Source organism: Coffea arabica, chromosome 6c, assembly GCF_036785885.1.
Source record: "Coffea arabica cultivar ET-39 chromosome 6c, Coffea Arabica ET-39 HiFi, whole genome shotgun sequence".
In the NCBI taxonomy this organism is placed as follows: domain Eukaryota; kingdom Viridiplantae; phylum Streptophyta; class Magnoliopsida; order Gentianales; family Rubiaceae; genus Coffea; species Coffea arabica.
The window spans coordinates 22,445,757-22,457,801 of NC_092320.1; the positions used below are offsets into that span (position 1 = coordinate 22,445,757).

Here is a 12,045-nt window from a genome sequence, read left to right on the forward strand (position 1 = left end):
CTTAATTTCTTAAGAATGTTTGACAAAAAAAAAATAAAAAAAAAGTGTTGTTTCATGCAGTAATTAAACTTTTTTGTTTTAAGTTGAAATTTTGGAAGAAGAAAAGTTTTTTCTCTCGAACATATATGGGGCAATTCTCATGATGTTTAAATATGAAGGAAACTAAACCAAATTTTCAAAGGTGTTACGAAAATCAACTGAAAAGAAAAAGAAAAGGAACAGTGCAGTGCAGTGGTTATAATAAATGCAACCTACATTTAAGAGTGACAAATAACTAATTAATCTCGTTACTCAATAGCAATTCAACTCAAGACAATCTCAACCAAAAGAGGGGTACAAGATTAGGATAAGATTACATCTCCTAAATATGTCAATCTATCCAATCCCTACAAAAATTTTTAAAAAAGATCGATGCTTTTTTATTAATACATGCCTTTAGATTATCATATCATGTCAACTAAGACCCTCGAGTGTTATTTAGTTTAAAACTTTAAATGTTTTTCATCTTGTCAATGTTTCCTTAATAATATGGCACAGCAACACAATTTTACATTTTCAACCATCAAGGATTTATCGCAGCGCTTGCATCAATCAAAACCACACTATACTATACATTTGACTGTACTATAAGAAACAAAAAAAAGACAGAGAGATAAAGAAGAACGACACAGCATACCAGACTCTTGAGTCCTCTGAAATGAATATCTTAGGTTCAAGCCTCAAGGTTGGTTTGTTGATTAAAAAACCTTACCGTCCAGTGGGATTCAGAATCTCAGAGAAAACACTGTCACACCTTGAAGTTGTCACTGCTTGCCGTGGATGTCCAAGTTGTAATACCACCATCTCAATCTTGCCAGCAGAATCTTGATCGCCTTCTGATTCAGAAATCACATCTGTATCATCATCGGTCATATTTTGCACATCTCCTCCATGCATATGCAAGGGAAATGGATCAGGTCGACCACCCTCATTTTCAGCTGCCTCCTGGACTTGCAATGCAAATTCAAGGCCACCAACTACATCATCCATTCCCGGTCGTTGAATCCCTTGATCTTTCAAACAATTATTGGCTGTTTCAGCAAAAATCCTCAAACATTGGGGAGCAATCTCGCCCTTCACATCTGGGTCCACAACTCGATGGATAATCCCTTTTTTGTAACACTTCTTGGCCCATTCAGCCAAATTCACCTGCTCCTGGGGTAAGTCTAGAATAATAGGTGCCCGACCACACAAAACTTCAAACAAAACCACCCCGAATGAGTACACATCGGACTTGTCCGTCAATTGCTGTCTCGTGTAGTACTCCGGATCTATGTAGCCGAAACTCCCCTTGACCTGCGTGCTGATATGGCTGTAAATCCCACTTGGACCCAGTTTGGATAATCCAAAATCCGAAACTTTGGCCACCCATGTCTCGTCCAATAGTATGTTGGTTGACTTGACATCGCGGTGAATGATAGTGTGCTTGGTGCCTGTGTGGAGATAATCCAACCCTTTGGCGGCGCCAATGCAGATTTGAAGGCGTTGTTTCCATGGGAGCGGTGGATTGTCTGTTCTGTAGAGATGATCGCGGAGGGTTCCATTAGCCATATAATCATAAACCAAGATCATCTCGCTCTTTTCATCACAGTAGCCTATCAAGGAAACCAAATGAAGATGTCTTAACTTTGATAACATCTCGATCTCGGTTTGGAATTCGCGGGCACCCTGTCTTGATGAAGGATTTAATCGCTTTATCGCAACCGTGGTTAGATTGTTGTCTATGTACCCTTTGTACACGTTTCCAAATCCTCCGGTCCCAATCACAAACTTGGCATCAAAGTTGGCCGTAGCGGATCCAATCTCCTCCAACAAAAATCTTCTAAGCGACGATGAACCTGATGCTCCAGTCTTTGTTGACCTTGGCGGGGTTGAAAGTGATGACTTTGGAGCACTTTTCTGGTCCAAGTCTTTTACCCTTCTCTTCCATTGCCCCCGGAAAATTAAGAAACCAAGGATTAAAATCAAGGAAACCCCTCCTGCCGCCCCTCCTCCAATGGCAGCAAACAGTACCCGAGATTTTCCAGGACTCCCCTTAATCGGTGACTTCTTGTTTGATGCCAGAGAATTGGGATCCCTCGATAGATTAGGATTGGTCCCGCCAAGACTGCCGTCGGAGGTATTCAATTTGAACAATTCTAAGCCATTCAAGATTGCATCAGCATATTTTGGTTTGACATCAAGATTTGGGTGCAGAGCAAGAAACAAGTCTTGCTTGGTCCAGTGACTGTCTGGTGGCTTTGGAACGAACAAGAGGTAATCTCTGAAAATCGGGATTCCTGGGCCGCCTGCCCAATGTATAACATCAGCTTCTAGCTCAGCTGTTCTGTTACTGATAAATATTTTGAACACCCGTTGGTTATCCTGTGTAATCAAATCGGGATCAATCTCACAAAAATGCAACCTGATGAGATAATAAAACCCAGAATCAACAGGAAACATCCAGCTCAAGTTGAAGCGGGTGCTGAACTCTCCCATCGCCCTGGCAGTAGAATAAACAACTGGGGGGGCGGTGTAATTTGGGGTCTGTGGAGTGTACTTGATGGCAATTTCATTATTGCTCAGTGGATTTCCTAGATCTGCGCCCCAGAGGAATTCGTCATCCGGAGCCCATTCGCGAAACATCCCACCATCGTCCACCACAGAAACAACACTACCTCCTACGTTGAGCCTGTAAAGAGTTTCAAAGGCACTCTTATCCTGATCAAACCCGAACTGGACATTTGCGAATTTGAGGGGATTGCTGTACACATCATGGTTGCCCATGTAGATATCGTCCTGGGTTGAAACAACTTCAATTCCATTAAGGAAAGCGTAGGAATTTGAAGAGGGAAAAAAGGTAACATTAAGGAATTGATTCATATCCTGAACATTGATGATATATTCTTTTTTAACAACAGAGGCCGGTGAGAATCCCTTGGTAGAAACTGTGAGATATGGGCTAAAGTTGCTGAGAAGGGTGTGGCTATTAGCTGTGACAGTGAAGAAAGATTCAGCCGGGTTGAGGCCGCTAGAGTATGAGACAGCGTGGAAGTAAAGGCGGAGGAACTTCCTGCCAAGGCTGACAGGGAAGATGTAAGAGAATTGAGAACGGATGATTCGGGCACTTGAAAAAGGGACTTCGCTGACTGAGGAATTGAGTTCAGTAGCTGTGACTGCTATTGAAATATTTGCCATGTCGTTCGGTGAGAATTTTGAGCCCACGTCGCCGTCCCATTTCCGGCCATCGACTGAGGTTGAATTCAAGGATGAGCCGCAGTTGATCAGGATATAATCTGTGGGGGTGTAAGACGGAGTACTGTCCGTGGAAGCGATGACGAACAACGAATTGAAGAGAAAGCAGAGGTATACAAGAAAAGTGAACATTGGAGCAAAGAATTGAAGGGAAAAAATAAACAAGAAAAGGTATATTTTTTCGGCTCAAATGCTAACTCAATTTTCTGATGGAAAAATTGGTCGTTATTCCATAGGATTAGGATTTCGCCATTTGTCTTTAAGAAATGTTGTGGAATTTAAAATCCCCAATTCAGGTGAAGAAGGAAACGTTAGTAGATGGCAGTCTATCGTGGCCTTGTTAAGTTGGAAAAGTCAGGGCGTTGGGCAGATTTAATGCGTCAAGTCATTGGGCCAATAAAATGCACGCGTATAGATTTATTCTCCCAAATAAAGCTTACGTAAGCAGAAGCCATCAAGATTTGCATTTAATCGGGATTTTCTTGATCTAAGCTTACATGATTAATCGATGGTTATGTAACCTAGAATTATGGAGCAAAATTGGCTTAGAAGTATGATGCATTCTCTTGATAATTTTATTTTATTTTTCAGAAAATGATCCAAATTTTCACTTTTCAAACCATGCAAAACTTGCTTTAAATTTTGAAAACATACCAATATCGTTCCATAACCCAATTTCGACCAAGTTTCTGGCAAAATCGAAAAATGGAAAAACATGCGCATTATATCAAATTTCAACCACATGCGCATTATATCAGGTGCAAAATGGAAAAAAGAAATTCTTCCCAATCAAAACTAAAAGAGAAAATGATGAATTTTATCCCCTTATATTTTTGCAAAATATTTTTTTCCATTGCACATATTTAAAGCTTGTAAAATCTATACCCTTACAAGTTGAAGATGTACTACTAATTTCCTCCAAAAAAAATGAGTTTTTATCAACTTTTAGGTAAAGGGTAGCATACCCTAGTTTAGGTTTCCAAACGAATCAAACTGCTCGTGAACTGCTCGAGTTAAAACTCGACTCGAGTTTGGTTGATATCGAACTCAATTCGAGCTTGAGGTGACCAAGTCAAACTCGAGTTCAAAGATACTTAGTTCATTAACTCGCGAGTCGACTCGATTATATATATATATGTATATATTAATAGTAAAATTACATATACATCTCTAATATTTTATTATTTGTTAAAAAACTATTATTTTATTCATTTTTTAAAAAATAAAATAATTTTTATTTGTTTAACCTTGAGCTTGAGTTCGAGTTGTTATATCAAGAGTTCGTCTAGGTCAAACTCGAATTCGAATTTGATAAAACTAAGTCAAGGTTCGACTCAATTAAATTACGACTCAATTAAATTAAAACTCAATTCGACTCGACTTGTTAGCAACTCTAACTTAGCTACATTACAATATTTCAAGGTTGTTAATCAACTAAATGACCAAAACAAAAGCAAATGGCGAATTAAACCTCGTTGCTTCGCTGACGGATACATGTTTCATTATTTGAAGGAAATAGTAATGCATAGCCACCAAGCCAGAAAAATTCGACTGCAAATTGTTGATGTAGTAATTTATAAAAGCTAGATAAAATTCTTCTATGTTTCAATGATGTTTACTTTTTTTTTTGGCTTGCTCTACTTTTATACAGCTCTCATCTGTTGTGTTATCAACAGATTCATAGACGAATTTGTCCTGTTCCATGGGCTTGATTATATTTTCTTCAAATAATCAACATGCAATAACTAGTGAAGCAACGAGATTCTAGTGCGATATCTACTTTTGTCTTCGTCATTTGGTTGACTAATAGGCCTTGAGATGATTTACATTTGGTTGGTATGAAAGTGTGTAAAGACATGGTCAGGCCGAATGTTCTCGGGTGGAAAGTTGATTTAGATTTGGTTTCGGGATGAAATTGGTACATGTTCAAAATGACAGTGATGGTTTTGCATTCTTTTAAATGTGATGGATGAAATAAAATATTTTCAAATATGTGAGGGACAAAGTTGGTAATTTCCTCATTTAATTTTAGAGGGGAAGAGTTTTACCTTTCGATTTTGCCCCTAATATATTAAGCGCGTGATTGGGGTATGGAATTCTTAGCTGGAGAGTTGATCGAATTTGAATTATGGGACTGAAGTGGTATATTTCCAAAATATAAGGCATTACTTTATGAATTAATTTTCTATACACTGACAGTGTATACACTTTTACTATTAGATGCATGACATGTAATCCGAATTTGAATTTGAAACTCAAATTTTGCATATGTATCGTATATACAATCGTGATAATGAATACATCATCAGTGTATACAATATTTACTCTTATTTTATACCATTGTAAGTGTGGGGCACGAAAAAATCTTTTCTAAAAAAATAAGGGACTAATTGGTTTTTTTTTTTTTTTTTTTGGGCCAAGGTGCTTGGTACAAAAATCTATTTACCATAGCTGTGAGAATGAAATAGGAGGATTTACATTTAATTGATCAGAACTTGATTTTGACGTGCAGAGATGCTGAGAACATCCATGATAATTTAGCAAGAAAGAAGGAGTAAGGACATAGAAGTTTTCTCCTTTCTAGTGGTGGGGGGTTAAATTCTTATCATTTCTTGTCATCCTCGAGCAAGTCTTTTGAGCAACGTTACTTTTTTTAAATTTAAATGATCGTCATTTTTAGAGGACAATTGTAAGTTATCTTTGAAATTATAATGAATAAAATTATCTATTTCTATAAAAAAAAATATCAAATTATATTGTAAACATTAAAAATTATTACGCATATCTTAGTTCAGGTGCTCATTTCCATTTATCATACAATGTAAAGGAATGGACTGTCCTTTGGAACATCCATTAAAATTGGAACGATATACAGAAGATTTGCAAAGACTATGCAAGGGTGACACACAAAAATGAGAAAAGAAAAAAGGATGGTCTAATTTTTTATTGGTGTTGGTTGTAGGGTTACGTATTAAAATACAACTCAAAAAAAAGATTGATGGATAAAATAAAAAAGATGCGTGAATAATAGAGCACACTTCAACCCCTGCCCCCCCAAAAAACAAAACTAAAAATAATCCCTTAATGGCAGAAGAAATACAACACAGAGTTGATTTACATGTTACAACTCATCGGATCTACAAGTTATAACTCATGGAATTATGTACTTTTGATTTTAAAACTTCAATCTTAATTACATGACTACTTCACAAAAGAGCTAGGAAAAGGGCCAAAAAAAATGGTAATGAAGTGAGATAAAAGCAGACGAATAAAGTGGGGCTTCCAGTATTAGTGTTTTGAAAAGGGAAAGTGACTCAATATAAGGAAGCAATAGACATGAGTGATAAGTGTATGTAGTAAAATGATAAATCGTAAGAAAAAAAATAAAAAATGGATTATTCAATATATTTTCTATATTTAATAATCAACTTAGTTAACGGTTGGTCAATGAGCACTCGTCACAAACATTCAAATGTTAGTTTTTTTTTTTTTTTTTTAAAATACAGTAAATTTAGGAAGTGTTTAAATACATGGGGCTCAATAATTATGATTGAATTTATTCATAGGGTAATTTAAGTGTAATTTAGTTGTACTAACAAGTTCTCCATTAAAAAAATCTTTTGATAATTATAATTTGTTTTAATGAGATTGGGCATTAGTTAATGCACCTGATTTATACCAAAGATTACAATGTGAAAGCACGTACTTACGCTCCTTGTCCTTCTTGAATTTAAACACTTTCCTTATTTAATTTTAATTTGCTAAATAGCTTGCGCATGAGACCCCTCTTGATGGGTCCAAGTGATGAATCCATACCTTAGATTTTAATATGGGAGATTTCTAACGAGTGCCTATACACCTAAATCTTACCTTATTAGTTACATAAATTTACACATTAACAATTATTATCCTATCTTACATTTATATATTTTTTCTAATTAATATTACTTTTTTCAAAATATGAACACCTGAAATCCATTCGATATTCGTTTGACAGACTCTTTCATACATAACCATTCTACTCTGAATCAGTGTTTTGAAAATCGGACCGGACCGGCCGGTTCGACCGGTTGAACCGCGAATCGGGCATGGATCCGGTCCGGTTCAATGCCAGGTTTGACTTTGTCAAGAAACCGGTCGGACCGCGAAACCGCTGAACCGGATTTGAACCGGTTATTTTCGGTTTTTGAGTTTTCCTTTTTTTTTTTTTTTTTTTTTTGCAAAATGTAGTAATCAAGATTCGAACTCAAGACCTTTGTAATAGAAGACCAATGTAGTAACCGTTGCACTATCACATCTTATTAGTTTTTTTTGATAACTTATTTATATAAAACAAACACTCATATTTCTTTTGTTTCATTTTTTTTACAAAATATCATCCTTTCATGACTCTTTCTTTTTAATCTTCAACACACACACACACACTCTCTCTCTATCATCTTTTCTTTTGCCACTCATTTTTTAATCAAACCTCTTTATTTTTAATTTATTGATGTTTTCTTCCATATTTTAATTTTGTTTTTGTCCATTAAATTTAAAAAAGTTAAAAAAGAATTATTTTTCTTTAACCCAATTTATTTAATACCACAACCACTCACTTTTATCTCATTTTTTGTTTCTTATCAAATTTGCATTTCTATTTTCAATTCTCTTGATTTTCTTCGAACTCCAAACTTCCTTTTTTAAATTGTAAATTTAAATTCCAAAATGTAAATTAAAATTTAAGTTCACAATATCTAAATTCTCATAGACGTGAATTTTGTATAATTTCAAATATTGTGATATTTTTGGATTATATTTAAGATTTTTTTGGTAGATATAATTGAAATTGAGATGAAATTTATTTGTTTTAACTTATAATTTAAAAAATTTATTTTTAAAAATCCAAGTTATTCAAAAATAGTAAACTTTTCATCATATAAAGTATTAAATTATCCATTACATGTCTTATTTTGTGCACATATATATTTATATAAATTATTTTTTAAAAAATTCATTGAACCGAGGTTGAACCGGTTCGACCGGTTGAACCTCGACCCTTTCACTTCACCGGTTCGATTAACGGTCCGGTTTTTAAAACATTGCTCTGAATAACTAACCTGTGATCACTAAAAATTGAACAGAAATTCAAATTAAATAAAATATTTTTATTGATTAAATGCTAGTCAAATTGATTGCAAATTCAAGCATCACAATAGGCAGACCTTTCTGGGATCTACAGCTTCTTTTATCTTGGATCATGCACAATGCAGCAGCATTGAAGACCACTAAATCCAGGAACGCATAAAACATTATTGATGTGCAGGTCCACGTAGCCACACTGCTGGATGCAATCAAGTCTTGTGGTGCATGTACCAACAAACTTGCAATCGCTATACGGTCCATCATCGTCGTCGTTAATCTCTGCAACAATATATGTATATATATACCAATTCACCGTTGAATTATTACTTCATTCGATACCCAATCCAAAAGCAATTAAAATCTTATAATACTCAAAATTATATTATTTGTATTGGTAAAAATGCTCTCTTTAATTTATGCGCACAAACCCACACAGGTACACACTGGCATGCACACGCATATGTTTATAAGTGCAAATATAAGTGTTAAATACAAGATAAAAATCATTCACATGGGAAGAATTATTCGTATATGACAGGAGAGAACAAAGCAACCATTTAGTTTGAAAATTTTGGGATTAGCTTCCCCTCCCCGTGAAAATTTTGGGTTTGCTTTTAAAAAAAATGTTTGGAAGCCAAGACACAACATGCAAAGGGCTTAGAATCTGTAGAATAAACAAATAAATTAAACTCCATTTGAAATTCCAACTTGATAAACTTGAGATTTAAATCAAACACCCAATTTCATTTGCCAAAATCTTTGATCAAAGGCTCGATTGATTTGTGAACTCCACTTTCGAGTTTCTATCAATGTATGATACAGCTTAGATAGAAGCATTACCATTAGAATATCCAGAAAGAAGAAGAGTCATGAGGATGAGTGAAACCAATTGAACCCTTCTTGATGCCATTGTGCTGTATGTTGATGCCAAACCAATATGAACAGCAAATACAACAGAACTAGCCTTGCCTATTTATAACGAAATGATATTGATAATTAGAAACGTGTCATCACTTATGTGGTTCAGATTTAGGTTCAGGTTGACCTGTATACACACTTTGACAAATGGCTTATCCGTATATTAAAGCTTTTGAAAATCCGATTCATCATCTTAGAGTGAGACAATTCGCAGATTAATTGGCTATTGTCGTTTTTTTGCTTTTTTTTTTTCTTGAGTGGTTTTTGATGTGGAACCGTTTCTAAATGAAACTGATAGAAGACCAACTTTCAAAAATGATTTACCAACCGTTTGGTTGGTGGGTTTTCTACTCTTCAATGGGTATAGAAAGTGCTTTATACCCATAGATGATGTTTGATATACTTCTATGGGTATTGTTCAATCACAATCAAAAGCCCAAAAGTAGGTGATGGTCATTACTGACCAATTTGTGGGGCAATGAACCCCATTGACGAATTTAACACTAAATGACATAAGAAAAATACAAAAAAGAATGAAGATACGGCTATCTGTCCATAGCGATGCCAGTCTTTCTTTCTTCTTGTACTCTTGTTTTTCCCTCTTTTTTCCTTTTCTTTTTGTGTTTTTGTAAGCATACTCGTGTTCCTTCCTTTCCTTTATTCTCTCCTCCAATCTTTTTCTTTCTCTTTTCTCTTGATGGCTAGTAGGTGGCGGTGGTGTTGGTGGCCATTGTTGCTTGGGTGGCCCTTAATTTTGTGATTTGCAGGCAAAACATAGCATCACCTTGTGTGTGTGTGGTTTTTTTTTTTTTTTGGTCTTCAAGATTTTAAGTTTGACTCCTTGTGTTATTGGACAATTTGATGTCAAATTAATTTTAAATTTAACTTCTCTAAAGTGAGATGATTGTTTTGATAGTCATTTGGCTTATAAATTTTTTGAACTAGTTGAAGTGGTGGATTTGCCACGTTGGTGGTGATGGTGGTCGAAGGTGATTGGGGTTTAGTATTGGAATTTAGGAAGAAGAAGGGGAAATGAAAAAAAATAAAAAAAAAATTTTGAAAACCCATTCCTTTTGATTACAATACCAAACAATCAATAAGGTTTTGGCAATACTCATTGCCATTGAAGAATTTTTGATAGCCATTGCTACTACTATTCTGTAGTGTATGCCAAACAGCTGGTTAGATATGGCAACCAACCCGCTCGGGTAGGATAAATGAGGCAGGGGTGGGAGTGGGGGATTTTTTTAACCCCGCCTCAAATGGGGCAAGGAATGGGGGAACATACCACTCTCCATCCCTCGTTTAAATTTTGACGTAGTATAACATCTATGTATGTTTATGTATACATATACACACACACACACACACAACTAGAAGGAGTCAGACTGTGCAAGCATAGCTTAGCTCTACCTATAAAATTCTGGTTAAAATGCATCACATCATAATTTGCTTTCAAATTAAGAGCAATTACAATTCCTAAAAAATGAGCCTAAAAAATAAGGTTTATTTTTAGTAGAATGTTCCAAAAGTTTGCTCTAACTTGCTTATTGTAATGTAGTAGAGATATATTGCTGTATTGTATGGACAAATAACAATAAAGAATTTAAAAACCAAACACATGAAAAATGCAAAACCAGTTCAATGTTAACATAAATGGTATATGCTTCATAAAACTCAAACATCATGCTATTATAATTACAAATGCATAAAATTTCACCACTATTTCTTTTCAAACAAGACACCACCAAGTAAAAATTCCCATCCTACAATTTCACAATAAAACTTGGAAGAAATTGAAATGGAAGGTTTTTCAATGCATAAAAAGGGTACAAAAATTTAGTACCAAAGAATTACTAGATGAAGTGCTAGATTCAATTATGCATTGAAAAGGAACTAAAACATCAGAAATGCAAAACACAAATTTTGCATTTAGATTCAAGACAAATCTCACAAAAGGAGAATTGACTTGCGGAACCAAATAATTGAAGGCTTAATGAATATCAAGGAGATTAAGCCAAAATAAATAAATACATCGTGGTAACAGGATAAAGAAACTATACTGAGAACTTGAATAGTTGGGATAGATCAAAAGTGGGGATTATTGAAGGTTAGAGGCATATCGTAACTGCATCATCAAACTATCACAATTGGTATATTTAAACTTTTTCATGGAGAGCACCACAAAACAGAGTTATCTTCGTGTAATTTTGGTTTGAAATTTTTGTCCAGCTGAAAACTGTCTTTTCAAAATTTTCCCTGTTTAGACCAGAGAATTACCAAATTAGTCAACTCAATTTTTTTAAGTAGGAGAGGGGTGGAATTTGCGAAGCGGGGAGGGGGAAGACAGGAATTGAATCCAAGACCTTTAATTCGTGGGTCTAATCTTAGCTACTAGACTACCTCAACAGTCAACTCAATTTATTATACATGCTTGATCAATTCAGTTTAGTCTCGTGAAGTTTCTTCAGCTCACAGTAATATTTGTTTTGCTTTATGACTTGAGTATTGGATTTTGTGTTTGGCTACTCCATTGATGCATGATGGTCAATCATCGTTTGATCATCACCAATGGTGTTCTATCTCTGCGTCTTCATGGTTTACTTCATCATTTACTGTATTAAATTGCACTGCTAGTTATTGCCTTGGGCAATATACGCAAACTGTTCTATTTGCTCATCGGATTTCAGTTTTCGACTTTAGGGCTTTATCCGGATTGATCGTTTTGAT

The 12,045-nt window shown here is 35.1% G+C and overlaps 1 protein-coding gene, 1 long non-coding RNA gene and 1 pseudogene across 2 annotated transcripts; 1 reads left to right on the top strand and 2 right to left on the bottom strand.

Moving 5' to 3' along the window:
- Positions 1 to 497: 497 nt before the first annotated feature.
- Positions 498 to 3,615, bottom strand: LOC113691844 (receptor-like protein kinase FERONIA). Its single transcript, XM_027210165.2, has one exon. The coding sequence runs from the start codon at positions 3,403 to 3,405 to the stop codon at positions 748 to 750; it is 2,658 nt and encodes an 885-aa protein (XP_027065966.1). The 5' UTR covers positions 3,406 to 3,615; the 3' UTR covers positions 498 to 747.
- Positions 3,616 to 6,109: 2,494 nt separating this feature from the next.
- LOC113694400 (U6 spliceosomal RNA) lies at positions 6,110 to 6,218 on the top strand (annotated as a pseudogene).
- A 2,181-nt stretch (positions 6,219 to 8,399) lies between these two features.
- Positions 8,400 to 9,367, bottom strand: LOC140008050 (uncharacterized). Its single transcript, XR_011815465.1, has 2 exons — positions 9,238 to 9,367; positions 8,400 to 8,676 (listed from the first exon to the last, which is right to left on the bottom strand). It is a non-coding gene; the product is annotated as an uncharacterized lncRNA (long non-coding RNA).
- Between the last annotated feature and the right edge of the window lie 2,678 nt (positions 9,368 to 12,045).

What these genes read in the sequence shown, in the direction of transcription:
- LOC113691844 (XM_027210165.2), bottom strand. Translation starts at nt 3,405, where the DNA reads ATGTTCACTTTTCTTGTATACCTCTGCTTTCTCTTCAATTCGTTGTTC.